A 14,976-nucleotide genomic window follows, 5' to 3' on the forward strand; every position below is an offset into this window, starting at 1 on the left:
ATTATTCGACAGTGTAAGTAAATATTTCATTTTACTTTATATTTTGCTTCACTCACCTTCTGTAAAACAGGCCTCTGGCTCAGCAGCTTCTTCGGGTTCAGCTGCATGTTGCTCTTCTTCAGGATGTCCAATATCAACTGTGCTACCTTCAGACGAGCTGGACAAATTTAGCTTCTGTTAAATAAAAAAACCGCAGAAAGATTTAATCAACATATTTATGGTAAATATTAATACTCACAGACATAGCAAAAATTAATAATACGCACCTAGTCTTTTACATTTTTAAATGTTTTAATGCTTGATTTAGGTAAATAAGTGATACATTTGTGCCCATTTTAGCTGCCACTTCGGTACTGTGTCTTTTTAATACAAAGTTAAAAAAAGTCAGGCATGTTATTAATTATTATTGTTTCTGGAAAACATGCTAGAAATATAGGCCTATATCCTTGGGCCTGAGTGAACTATGGTTTTAAATTGAGTTTGGTTGTTAGCAAAATGAAGGGGATCATGAGAAAAAGGGTTGTTTGTATTAAATTTCTAGTGTCCCTTGAAATACCAGCATTATTTTCTTTAAGGTTTGGGTTGAAGTAATACAAATAAAGAATACATTGTTTAATGGGTCCAGGCACAGCAAATAATTGGTTAGATAGGTTTGTTTAATTTATGATAAAGAAAAGCTTAGTCCAGTAATTAGGACTGCTTGTTTTAACTGGGACAGAGAACTGGGTTTAGCCCTAAACTGCCTTATCCAGCTTTAGCTAAGGTCTGATAACCTGCCATGCCAGCACTTGTTTATTATAGTGTATAAAGGGCAAGGTTTTTGGAGTTTCTTGGTCTGCGCTGTTCCTTACTATTCTGGAGTCACACCATAATGTGAAGGTATCTCCTGAACCTGATTTTGTTGTGAGTATTTGGCCAATGCTTATAACTGCATTAGGTCTAGAATAGAGAGTATAAGTATGTATATGCTTGTATTTTGGATGTAATCAATATCTAGTGGCCTGTAACTAATAAAGGAATACTTGGGGGTAGCTGAGTTGTGGTAGACCTTAGTACACTTTTTAGGGAAATTATTTCCAATAAGCATAATTAAGACTTACTTAAGAAAATTAATAGTACACATACACACTGCTCTGTGTATGTTGCTGTACTGCCATACTGTATGCAGTGCAGGCATATAAGAAGTATTTGAATAATAGCGCTATGCAAGAGGTTTGTAACCAACTGGTTTTATGTTTCATTTAACATTGAACCCAAAGCTTGCTTATGTTTGTAAACTTGAGGACCAAGCACGGCTTGAAAGTCAAGAAGTTCTGAGGAGATTTGCCACTGACTGACTTTGGAAGTCACTTCAGCTGAAATTTTAATATTTGGATGCCCATTTTGGGACACTGTGAAGGACCTGATTTTCACAAGTAGTAAGCAGCTACTCTTTGAAAAATCAAGCTTTTCAGTATTCTCTCTGAAATTATAAGGGCTTGAAGCAATTTTTCAAAAAAGCTGATATTCCTTATAACCCTATTGTTCCACAGGTGCTTACAAATTGATTGTTTAAAAATTTGCTCCGGTATCTTTCCAGGTATTGAAGTTAGACTGACTGGTCTATAATTCCCTGAGTCCTCCTCCTCTTTTACAAAATGCTGCTTGAGAACTTCTTAGAGTCAAAACCCAGCGATTTAAACTTTTGAATTAGGCTGGTTACAAATGGACTAGCAAATGAATAGTAAACACAGGTCTGATTTGTTGATCTGAGGATCTTTACTTTGCATATTTTGAAAAGTCATGTTGATAAAGATTTATAAACCATTGAAACACAAGATAACACTTTGAATCTCAAATCTGCTGTTATTAAATAATTGTTATTGTTTGAGGTCTCCATAATTTCCTGCAACTATGAAAATTTAAATTAATAAAAATTGAAAAAATGCTTAAAAATAAACATTGATATTATTGACTGAAATTATAAAATTTTATAAATAGAATTCTGTTAAGTTAAACTATAAAGCATGCAAAGGACAGCTTGCTTTAGCCAAAGGTGGGGGGAAAAGATAAATGAACAGTCTTTAACTTAATTCTAGTCGGTAGCAGGATAGGCCTTCTTTATAGGAAAAGTAATCCATTTCCAGGTTTCTCCTTGCTTTCTTCCCCCATCTTGGCAGCCAAATTCTTGTGTCTACTCTCACCCCCCAAAGAGTTCCCTTCCTGTCATGTACCAATCTTCCTCTTCTGTCTCTGGGTGGACATCAGGGAAAAAGGTTAGTTATTTGGGTGGGTGAACAAAGATCCCACTGATTTTCCATTCCAAAGATTCCATCTCACAGTTTCCCATTGTCTGTCTCTCTCTCTCTCAAATCTTACCTTGTTATCCCCTCCAAAGTTCCTCCTCAATCCCCAATATCTCCACCTTCCCCCAGGCTCCTCCTGTCTTCTCCTCACCTAGGTCCCACTTTCCTTAGTTGTTCTCCTCTAGCTTTCCCTCTTCATAGCCAGCCCCAACTCCCCTTCCTGTACCTGTCCCTCCCATGGCTGTCACTCCCATGCTTTTCTCTAAGTGGCACCAGTCCCCCACATAGATGTCCTCCCTCCACACAATCATTTATCTTGCGCCTGTCTCCACCAAAACTGGTCTTCCCCCTTGTGTGCAACTCCCTCTCATAGCTGTCTGCTTCCCACACAGGGGAAGTGAAAAAATGGTTTTCCTCCTTCCTGGTCCAATGCCCCTCCTGCTGTGCAGACCATCAGGGTTGGTAGGGGGAAGGGAAAGAATCCAGGGCTGGAGGCAGCAGGAGTCACAGCTGCTGCCTCCTGCCTGCTCAGCAGTAGAACATGTGCCCCTGGCAGGAAGGAGGCTGAAACTACATCTGCCTCTGTCTATTAAACCTATTGGCTGAAGCTAAGCACAGTTTCAATTCTTCTGCCTAAGACAAAGAAACAGAGATTTGCAAAACCAAGAAGGGACATGACAATGTCATCGATCCCCTGCATAGCTCTAGGGGATTTCCAATATTTGAGACAGACTCTAAAAAGCCAGAAGCCATTGATAAGGCATAGACCACCACTTTTAGCTACAGGAGTATGGAGATAAAGGTAACTTTAATTGCAGGGTGGCACAGAAAAAAAAAACACTTGATATCCAGAAAACTCTGGATCCACCCAAGAGTTCACATACCTGAGAGAGGAAAGAAAGTGGAGGCAAAAGTATCATTCAGTCATGCTGGCAAGGAGGGAAGCCCCTTTACACATGATGAGGCAAAGTTCTGTGCCCTGTTGCCTCCCTATGTCAGTTCTCAAGAAGGGAAAATTTAGCACCACAATTCAATATTATTCCTGCATCATACACATCCCTCAGCATCGCATCCTGGGAGGTAACTTCCCTTCATCTTGTATAAGAGGAAAGTTAATGCAATCAGGTTGAACTGTGACGTATCAAACATGAACTTCTCTGAGAGACTTGCCAAAAAATGGACCATAGGATCCTGGAATGTGCAGCCATGCTTTAAAGGAGATGCTGCTGAAATACCTGGAAATGCCCTGAGTTGTTTAGACACTAAGGCACTGAATTCCTGAAGGCACCTCTGCTCATCTTACAGTGCAAAGCAACCAGAAGGGCATTGGTTGTGAAGAATGTGTGAGGCACGACCACACCAGAAAAACCTGTGTGCTGGGACAGTGTTCCACTAGCGAAAACCTTCAAACTGGCCTAGAGTGCCCCAGAGGGCCAAAATCTTTAAGTTGGGAGTTTCCTGAATGATTTTCACTTGGAGTCACAAGATGCAGGAGTGAGAATCCTCCACAGGTGACATCTTAAATGTAGTTTATTTTCCTTTTCCTGGGATAGATCCATGCAAACACTTACTACCAAGCCTGGTGTTTATTACCATGTTTGCAGAAACAGGGCGTATGCACTAATCCTGTAAACCCTTGTGCACTCGCTTAATTTTATTACAGAGAATAATCCCACTGAAATCAGCTGAGCGAATTAGGGTAATAAAAGTAAGCACATACATAACTGTTTACAGGATTGGGACCTTAGCTTAAAAGCCCTCTGGTGTCAGAGTGTATATAGTTCTTAGCTGAGGTGAGGAAGCGGGAAGCAAGGAGCCAACAGATTCCTGATGTTCTGCCTCATTCATGGTATTACTATCAGAAAGAATTATATATAGAACTATAAAAAAAGACAGATTCCAGTTGCTTGTTGAACTTTGCATTATTTATTGTACTTTATATAGTTTTCACAACTCTTCGTGTTTTACTGTTGCATAAATCCAGGATTTTATCAGTTTCACAGATAAAAGTAATTTGCATGTCATTCCACAGCCTTTCCAGGGTTGTTCATTTTCACTTACGACAGCCTGCTTACTTTCAAGTTAGCTAAGAAGATAAACTAATGAAAAGTCATTAGATCTCATGCTTTAGCCATATCAAACATCTGTGGGGTTCAGGAAGGAACTGCTCCTCCTGTGACCTCTTATATTGCATCTAGGTACATTATGCAGAGGTGTGTGTGTGATGCTGGGAGGAATAGTTTTACCTAAATTTGACCACTATTTAAATTGTTCCATCTTTAACAGCAAAATGGGAGCTGGTTATTAATACCTCAGGTATTAACTGGGAAATGGTGACAATATCATCACCAGTAGATATGGTCAGGGTAGTCCCAGGGACTGCTCTAAACTGCTTTATGGGGGGGGAGGGGCAGGGTGGGGTTAGGAAAAAACAAGGGGAAATAGCCACTCCCAGTCTCTATTCAAGCCTAAGTCATTATGCAAGGTAACCTATTTCCCCTTGTTTTTTCCTAAAACCGCTCCCCCCCCCCCCCCCGACGTTCTTCTTAAACCCTGGATTTGTGCTGGAAATGGCCCACCTTGATCATACACATTGTAAGGAGAGTGGTCACTTTAGATAAGCTATTGCCAGCAGGAGAGTGGGGTGGGGGGGGGAGGTATTTTTTCATGCTGTGTGTGTATAAAAGATCTTCTGCACTTTCCACAGTATGCAGCCGATGAAGTGAGCTGTAGCTCACGAAAGCTTATGCCCAAATAAATTGGTTAGTCTCTAAGGTGCCACAAGTACTCCTTTTCTTTTTGCGAATACAGACTAACACGGCTGTTACTCTTGAAAACTCCCATTGACATCAGTATGGCTAGAATTCAACCCTATGTGCGTTCCCATTTGTTTACCTATTGTAGTTTGTTTATTAAAAATGATGGCATTTGGTCAAAATGGCTGAGCAAGTGCAGACTGTTCTGTTTGACTATACTGCAATTCTAGTATTTAATTCATTACTTTGTAAAAAACATTTATGGTATCTTGTGTTCTTCCACTGGCTTTATTTTTCAGCTTTAACAACTAAATGGTTTTGTAGTACATCAGATAACCTGAACTTAAACATAATTTTATTGGACTCTTGGTCTGAAAAAGGATGATCATTCAGAAAGCTAAAGAGAACTTTTTCCATGAAAAATGTATCTATTCGTTGGGCCCAGTTCATCCCTGCATTGTGGCTCCCAGGAAGCTCCCATAATGTAGGGCCTTCCCTGAGTGGCAGAGAGCTAGTTTATACACTACTCCTAACAGGAGCTTTGTTGTTGGATGTGTTCCGGGAGCACTGCTATGCTTTATCTGTTGCCCGTTGTTGCAATGGGCTTCTTATAACTACATATAGCTTTTAGGCTTCTCTAGCCTGTTTGGCGAGCTGAAGTGGCCCTGAAACATTTCAGAATAGGGAAGGACCAAAAGTTGTATAAGACTACCCCAGTCACCCTTGTTCCCACCCGCCATTCTCTGAGCCAAGCTCAGACCTGGCATACAGATGAATTGAGCCTTATGTCTCCTGTCAGTAACCATGAGTTAAGTATTCCCACCTATATTATACTCACTTGTCCATATAGTCTATTCTATATAGGTTTTTATACCGTGCTCAACTAGACTAGTTCATGCTGAAAGAAAAAACAAAAAAATCACAATATTAAAAACAATTATATAAGCAGTATTTAAATACCTCTTTGCTTTCTTCCAGATCCGACTCACTGCTAAACTCTTCTGTATTTAAATTTTCAAAATCTGATTCTCCAACAGCAATCGGTACTGTCACAGTGAGGCTTGGGTTGTTTATGAACGACATGTAATCACTTTCATCAATGATATATTTTTCCACGCTGCTGCCTGTGCCTATGCCACTAGTTCCATTGCCATCTTTAAGATAATCAAGGTCTTTGTTTATTTCCACTGTTAGATGATTAGAAATGCAGCTGTCTTTTTTGTTTAGTTCTTCAAGTGGTTTGATTTCATTTAAAGCTTTTTGTTTTTTAATGAAGGATTTTTGGATGAATTCACGTACTTTTCTTTTAACATAATCTATTCCCTTCTCAATTCTTGCTACAGCAATCTGGAGATTATTCATTTCATTATCATCATCAGTGGCAGCAAGGTTGTCTGCACTAAATGAGCTCAGTAGCAAGGCCAAAAATAGGTTCAGAACCTGGAACAGGATAGAAAAGGAATTCCTAGATTTATCTCAGTGGAAATAATTTTGTGCTAGAATACTTTCTAAAGCTATGTGAAGTATGTGTCTAAAGGACCAGCGTTTCAGACAGACAAACCAGACCAACCCAAACAACCCAAGAACTGTGTTTTTAGAATAAATGGAGTGTTATATCTTTAATAAGCTTGCACTAAAACACTTGAATTATAAACCACCTTTTTCTAATGCATGATGATTTGAAGGGAAAGTTATATAGTAAAAAAGAGATTCACAAATATTATGACAAATGAAAGACCTACATATGGTTTGCTATGATTCATAGGACCATATTATTCACCAATCACAAAACAGACAACTGGCAAGTATTTGTGAAAATGCTTTTGAATCCCAAAAGTTTACAAAAATATTGGCACAAAAATTTTAGTCAAAAATTCAGACAGGAAGTTTGTTATTCTTTATCATCCTGTTTAAAAAGTTTCACTTCTCCAATCAGAGAGCAGAAACTATACCATGTGTTTTACATGACCGGACACATAATAATACGTTGGAAAAAGTTTATAAAAAATGCACAGGCTGAACATTATTTGAAGCACACTGTATTTGCAAATAGCAAAAAAACAAACAAAAAAAACATAAGCTCACTCTATAATTATATATCATGAGTTTGAGCCTACAAGGTGTGTAGTATTCTGTTTCCAATCCAGCAAAGCACTTAATATTAATTTTAAGCATAATTTTAAGAGTCGTTCAACTGAAGTCACATGCTTAAGTGATTTTTTGAGGTGGGGCCAGGATTCTCATTGGATTGCAAGATTGAATTTTTTTCAGAATAAATCTTTGAAACATTTTGATTACATACCACTAGATTTCCAATCACCATGACCATCATGAAGACAGTAAGGCACATAGCTTGGCCTGCAACCTCCATACAGTCCCACATAGTCTCTATCCATTCTCCACACAACACTCGGAATACTATCAAGAAAGAGTGGAAGAAGTCTTGCATGTGCCAGCGTGGAAGTACACAGTCACTTGCAATTTTGCAGACACATTCCTTGTAGTTTTTACCAAACAACTGCATACCAACCACAGCAAAAATGAAGACAATGATGGCCAGCACCAAGGTCAAATTTCCCAGAGCCCCAACTGAGTTACCAATAATCTTTATCAGCATATTCAGTGTTGGCCAAGATTTTGCCAATTTGAAAACTCGTAACTGAAAAAAAAAAAAAAAAAGGTATTGTTAGTACTGATTTTAACGGAGATACAAAAAAGTGTTTTACAAATTAGTTCGTGAAAAAAGTATTGCTGCCAATGACGAAAATGCTGCAGACTTTTACAACTTGGTACCCCAAGAGCATAGTCTTGCATGAGGTGTCTCTGGGCTTTTACATCCTTGATCCAACTTAGAATCTCGGATTCAGTGTTACCTCAGATGCCACAGAACTTCAAGGTTACCTACCTACCTGTGTGTACATAAAGAAGAGATCCATTCTGATAATATCAATAAGAGCACAAGAAAGATATTCAGTGAGTCCATTTGTTTCTTCATTGTGAATACCTGAAGTAAGTATTCGCAATAAAAATTTGGAAATAGGCCCCACTCCTACATTGGAATGTATTAATATGGATTCCTGCAGAGTCCCCACTAAAGACAATAGGACAACACTGCATGTCACAGGGGTACATATAAGTGGATCACATTTCTGGATCAGGGTCACAATGACCTTAAGGTATCTTGTTAAGACACAAAAGTTGAATTAAAATATTACTGCAACAAAGCCTGTAATTGTAACTTGCAATAACGTTTTATTAATATATTTACCAATCTGAATGATCGGAGAACTGATAGTCCTTCAACATCTGCAAGACCAAGTTCAACCAAACTAAGTGTTACAATAAAACCATCAAAAATATTCCAGCCTTCTTGGAAATAATAATAAGGATCCTTGGCAATTATCTTCAGAAACATTTCTGCTGTGAAGATCCCAGTGAAGACCTACATTCAAAAGGCAATTTATTATTCAGTTGGAAAATTTAATATTTCCAGTATTTGTGCAGATTTTACATTCCAGCTACATATCTTCAATGACCATTATTTAGAATGGCTATTCACAAAAATCCTTAAATTTAAATCCCTAAAATAATCGAAGGCAGGTCAAATTATTTTATTTAGTACTTCATTATTAGTGTTTAAAATTTGTTGCTTTTAAAAGAATGATCATAGGGACATCTTATACACAGCTTCCGATAGAAACTCCATCACAGAACAAGTACTGAATCTTCTTTTCATTTGATTTAATTTTTCAGGAAACAAATTACTTAAGCTTCTGGTTTATAATACAATTTTAAGACTATTTAGGGTGACCATACATCCTATTTTGTAGGAGATAGTACCTTTTTTAAACCCTGTCCTGGCTGTCCCAATTTTTTTGGGCAAAACTGGGAATTTGTCTCATTTTTTCTTGCCATCTGATGACCAGTTGGCAACAGCAAACAGTTTTGCCAAAAAAGTGGGGTGCTACCCATAGTGGGGCACGGAGGAACGTGCGGGAGCGAGGAGTGGCAACGTCAACCCTGCACGGGAGGGAAGGCTCGGGAGAGTGGCTCAGGCCAGCCATGCACGAGTGGGCAGCGGGGGGGGGGGGGGGTCTTGGAACAGCTCTGCATGCGGGGAGGTAGAGTGAGGCCTCACCCGGCCCCGTGCAGTGTCCCACTTTCCCTTTGGGAAAATATGGTCACCCTAACTATTAGAACGCCAAGCTCTTTTTTCCACAGCACAAGGAATGTCCCCAATTTTATTTGCACATTATACAATAGAATTATTTCCAAGAAATTACATGCTACTCTCCCTAGAACACTATTGTTGGGATATTAATGACACTATAAAGATATGCTCTTATATGGCCTAATTTCACAAGATCTAGCAAGATCAACAATTTACATCAGGTGGGGATCTGCCCAGGAGTCTTCTCCTTGATTTCAATGCATATTAGATCGTAAACAGGATTATGGCAGCATTTAATATTATAGGTAGTTTAGGCACACTAACTTCATTTCCAATTAAGCTTTTGTAAGGGATATATATATAGAATGTTTAACTACTGAGTCCTTCTGGCCCTCAGCAATTAGAAAAACTATCCATCTCTGTTTATTCCCCAAAAAAGGACCCACCTAGGAAGAAAATCCGATAAAAAATGGTTCACATCATGTGAGACACTTTGTCTAAGGACCCTAAGATCAGCCAAGGCAGAGAAAGGGCGGGGCCTCAGGGGAAGGAGTGAAGTGAGGGCAGGGCTTCAGGCAGAACAAGGGTGAGGCACCCCCAGGGAAAAATAAAAGTCAGCGCCTAAAGCTTTAAAGTGTCTTAGAGACAAGGGCATCCTTGGAAGTGTGATAAATATGTTGGGTACTAAAGAACTGATGATCATAACTCAGTTTAATAAGCAATCATGGTAATTTACATTGCTCTTTGATATAACTCAACTCTAGACTGTGATAATTGCTTATAAGACTATTATGTGTGCAGTACACATCTAAAACATTTGTCGTCTACACTTGAGTGATGAACTAGTGATTGTATATTAATGTGGTTTTAAGTAATTTATTAATTATGGGTTAGTTAAAAATAAGCAAGTGTCCTGATTTGAAAAATATTGTTCAAGTTAAAAGTTGACTTGAAAAGAACCCAGCATTAAAAAAAAAAAATTAAGCTTACACTCCCTGGATGCAAGGAAAAGGAGATATCCTATTAAATTCCATTCTATATTGATGAACCCAGTTTGTTAGATTTTAAAGCTGAAATCTAACTGGCACCTTGGCAAATTCATAAACGTTGTCCCCCTTTCACACTTACACTTTGCAATGATATATATATATATATATATCAAATTATATAATGTAGAATACTCTCACCAACCAAGGTTAGAAGACATTTCCTTGGATGGGAAACAAAATATACAATTCTAGACCACCACATTTTATGGTTTATCATGTGATTGTCATATAAAATGTCCTGTTCTTAACGCAAAGTATATTATTTGAAGTATAGAGAATCAGGTTTTTTGCCTGCCTGCTAATTCTGCATCATCTAGTATTGCAGTTATTTACATGTTTTAAAATATATTTCCTTCACATTGCAGAAATAAAAATGATAAAGACACACATTACATGAAATCTATTCTTGAAATAAAAGTAGAACTGTACTTTCAAGTGTTTAAATATGTTTACATGATCCAACCTCTTAATTTAAATGCTTTAGAGCTGCAGAGAACCAACTGACAAACTTCTTAATTTATACTAACCATAGCACTGCCAGGTTACTAACCAATCTGATGGTCATTTACAATGAGAAAACCTACAGAGATACATTTTAGGAAACTACATTTCCATACTGAAAATTGTTGTTTCTGAGTGTTTTAAGATAAATTTCTGGAAATACTACCTTTCAATAGATGTGCCTGAAGAAACTACAGAAAAGCATATTTGTATATATTGATATGAAGATGAAATTCAAACATGTCAAGGAGGTTTGAATAGATTAAACCTGAGATGATTCAATAGATTTGCCAAGTGATGTATTAAACAAAATATTACTTTATACTGTTAATCTATATGTCTTGAGAAAGGATTGAAGGTGGGAGCTCCAAAAATTTAGTGAAATACAGACCTAAAGGACAACTAAATCAGTTAAAAAAAAAAGAAGAAATTCCTGCTTAAAGCTATAATACAGATATATCTCCTTCAAAACCAAACAAATAAGCAAAAACAACATGTCACAAGACAAACTGGAAGACTTACCAGGTTTCCAACAGAAAGTACATTACTGAATTCTTCAGTCATTGGATAATGTTCCATGGCCATAAATAGTGTATTTAAAACAATGCAAATAGTAATAGCGAGATCAACAAATGGGTCCATCACAACTAAATTGACAATATGTTTTACTTTTAACCAATGTGGACTGCAGTCCCATATTAAGAAAATGTTTGCAAATTTGTACCAGCATGGTGGGCATTTCTGTCTTGATTCTTCAAGTTCTAAGGACAAATGGGTAAAAAAATATAAAATGTAAAATATCTGCATGCCATACTACAGTGTCAGAGACCTCTTCGAAATCCTCTAGCCATATTTTCAGAGAATGGTATAGCACCGCGGTTCTCAACCAGGGGTCCAGGGTCCCCTGTGGGGGGCCATGAGCAGGTTTCAAGGGATCCGCCAAGCAGGGTCAGTGTTAGATTCTCTGGGACCCAGGGCAGAAAGCCAAAGCCCCATCATGCAGGGCTGAAGCCCGTGGCCCTGAACCCCACCACTCAGGGCTCAAACCAAAGCCTAGGCAATTTAACTTCATGGGGCCCCTGTGGCGTGGAGCCCCGGGCAATTGCCATGCTTGCTACCAGCTAATGCTGGCCCTGGTTTTTATATGCAGAAAAAAAAAGTTGTGGCACTGGCGGACCAGGGAGTTTAACAGCATGCTGTGGGGGGGCCTCAAAAAGAAAAAGGTTGAGAACTCCTGATATAGCAGGTATGCCCATTAAATATTCATCTACTTGAAAAGAAATTCTTACCTGAGCACAAAAACATACATACTTATGCAGCCGCTTTGTGCACAGTGATATGGATTTTTGCAGCTATGATAAGTTTTATAATAGCAAAATCAGCGCTTTGTGACCACATGACATGGAATGGTCAAAAAACAATGACACAAAAGTCTCACTAAGTAATGTGAGACAAACACATTGATTGGGAGTTTTTAGTCTACCTAGAAATATTTTCTGAGAGCATAGGTGCAGGAAGTAGAGGTGTGGGGGGCAGAGGGAGGGGTGATTAGGTCCTGGGGGCTGGCCTTGTGCCCCACTCCCCTGTTGCTGGCTCCGCACCTGGGGCCCTGCTCCTAGCTCTCTGCCTGGGACTCCACTCCCCAGGTCCTGTGCCTGGGGCTCAGGTCCTGGTGCCAGCCCCATGCCCAGGGCCCCGCTCCTGACCCCTCCGCCCCGCATTCTGCTCCCTAACCCTGCACCTGGGGCTCAGGTTCTGGTCACTGGCCCCGCTCTCCAGTCGCTGGCCACATACCCAGAGCCCCAAACTCAGCCACTTGCTTCCAGGGCTCCACTCCCAGGGTCCTGCGCCAGGCCCCACAGCCAGAGCTCTGCTCCTTGCCCCGCATGTGGGGTCCTGGCTGCCATCCCCTGCCCAGGGCTCTGTTCCTGGCCCCATACCCACCCTGGTCCCCTTACCTCTGTCCAGGTCCCCCACTCCCAGAGACACAGCCCTGCTCCCAGCCTCAGCTTGGAGGGGTGGGGTGTGGACAAAAGTACGGGGGCTGGCTTTCAGCACCCCAACTTACTAAACATTTTCGAGCGCCACTGGTATAGAGGGACAATATCAGGTTAATATGCACATATCTAAAATTATTGTTTTAGTTTCAAATGAAAGTTTCTGAAGTTCACTGAAAATACACTAACATTTTAAATTCAATATTTTACACACCTTCCATAGTATTTGTGAGTATGCTAGCTATACTCATTGCCCTCTCTCTTTGAGCAGGGTCTTCCAGAAAATCCATAGAAACATGAAAGGAACTGGATCTTCTCTTTCTTGTTTCTGTTTCAGTAGTCATGCCCTGCAAACAGAATAATAATGGATAGGATCATCATCTTGAGCGATATAATAAGCAAATACTATATACATTGAATTTCTAAATGTGAAGGAATACATGCTTCATGCAATTTAATCTATCATGCAAGACTTTTCTTACTTATTGTATTAACCTAGCATTTTCAAAATATATTAAAGAATTTTTTTCAATTGAATCACTCGTCCTCCAGCACAGTCAGTTACTAGAAATCCTCAGTTTAATACATAACATGAAGTTTGTGGGAGAGAAATATGAAATTGAATAATTATTCAAACTCTCTAAATCTCAGTTATGAGAAATGAGTCAAACATATTGAAAACCAACATATTATTGTAAAATGTTTTCAATTTGCAGATGTTTACTACTACTTATAAAACGTCTCGTTGTAAAATTATAAGGTATCCATCCAGTCTTAAATAGCAACAAATAAAAAAAGTCTGATTTAGTCATGCTTCCACATGCCGGTGTACTCCCAAGTACTCTAAGTGGACAACCTTGAAATAAGATAGCAGAATGTCTCTAAAAATATCTGGTTATCTGTATATACACATAGATTACAACACATGTGCACACAGACATTTTTGTTTTTGAAGGTGGGCGCATGAATGTGATGCCTCAAATAACTGTTTAGTTTATTTTCTATACTAGAGACCTACATCAAAAAAGGGGGAAAGCGCATAAGAATGAAAACATATATGGTAGTGCTGAATGTATACTATTATATTGCAATGAGCTGAAAAAGTCCAATGTTATCAAAATGATCTACAACAAATTCAGGGTCATATTGACTGAATTCACTTTATTATATACCCTTTTTATTTGTATAGTAAGTTGAAATCTTATCCAATGTGGCCAGATAGAAATTTTTAATAGCTACAATAAGTTCTACCCTATTTTTATGGGTATATAATAGACAGATACTTGCACATTAATTTGATTTTTTTCTTGTTAGCTCTGAGAATTTTTGCAGGTAAATACTTAAATTTCAAACTTATTTTGTTAGTATATTAAAGCTTTTACAAGATGCAGGAACATTCATAGCTTGGCCAGCCAGGATTATTCCTAAGGAATTCCATTCTGTAGAAAATACAGGCTGGTGCAGTAAGAAAAGACCACCATGCCTGAGCTATTTAAATCTTCCTTACATTGTCATCAGTAGCTGGTTTATCTATTATCACCTCTGGCAGAAGTTGTCCAACAGGCGACGTAGGAACAGATGGTCCACCAACCAGGGAAACTACTCCATTGCAATCTACAGTGCTATGCATCTTCCCATTCGCTGGAAACACCGCCTGGACCTTGGATGACCTACTGGCCTGACTAATATTACTGTTGCGCCGTTCACCATGTCTGCGTGGCACAAAAAGAGAATCTCTTCTGCTATCATTATCTTCAAAAGTGCTGTGTTCATCATCAGCAAAGTCATTTTCTGATCCTATATCCCTTGCTCGACCTCTGAAGCTGAAAAGACTCGTTTTGCTGTTGCGCCTTGGAGAAAACAGGGAGCCACGAATGCTCAGCAAAGACTGTAAGAAAATAAAAATATAATTATTAGCTGAAACCCTTAAACCCTATATTTTTTTTTATAAAAATGGAGTTAACATGTTGTAGAAGTTGTTTTCATAAATAAATTAATAATCTTTTCCAGGAACCAAATTCTGCTTTCAGATTTTAATATGCATTAATTTCACTGAACTTGCTTTGTAAATTTAAAATCCACTATTTGTGAATTAATAAAACAAAAACTGAACCTGAGCCACCCCAGCTCCTGTTGAAGCCAATGAGATTTGTGGTATGGATCAGCAAGATAACTGGTATAAAATGAGAACAGAACAGACATAAACATAGCATCCTC

At 38.8% G+C, this 14,976-nt stretch overlaps 1 protein-coding gene across 8 annotated transcripts in view; it reads right to left on the reverse strand.

Moving 5' to 3' along the window:
* Positions 1-14,976, reverse strand: part of LOC140895606 (sodium channel protein type 1 subunit alpha) — a 181,912-nt gene that overhangs the window by 56,349 nt on the left and 110,587 nt on the right. For 6 of the 8 annotated variants that reach the window (XM_073305722.1, XM_073305718.1, XM_073305717.1 and 3 more), the window contains 7 exons: positions 14,267-14,647; positions 12,974-13,106; positions 11,285-11,523; positions 8,310-8,483; positions 7,344-7,700; positions 6,002-6,481; positions 57-174 (listed from right to left, as the gene is read on the reverse strand). In XM_073305722.1, the coding sequence (XP_073161823.1) occupies positions 57-174; positions 6,002-6,481; positions 7,344-7,700; positions 8,310-8,483; positions 11,285-11,523; positions 12,974-13,106; positions 14,267-14,647 (1,882 nt within the window). The remainder of the gene's footprint in view (positions 1-56; positions 175-6,001; positions 6,482-7,343; positions 7,701-8,309; positions 8,484-11,284; positions 11,524-12,973; positions 13,107-14,266; positions 14,648-14,976) is intronic. The other 2 variants (XM_073305720.1, XM_073305721.1) reach the window with 1 other exon arrangement.

Source organism: Lepidochelys kempii, chromosome 11 (genome assembly GCF_965140265.1).
Source record: "Lepidochelys kempii isolate rLepKem1 chromosome 11, rLepKem1.hap2, whole genome shotgun sequence".
Classification (NCBI taxonomy): Eukaryota; Metazoa; Chordata; order Testudines; family Cheloniidae; genus Lepidochelys; species Lepidochelys kempii.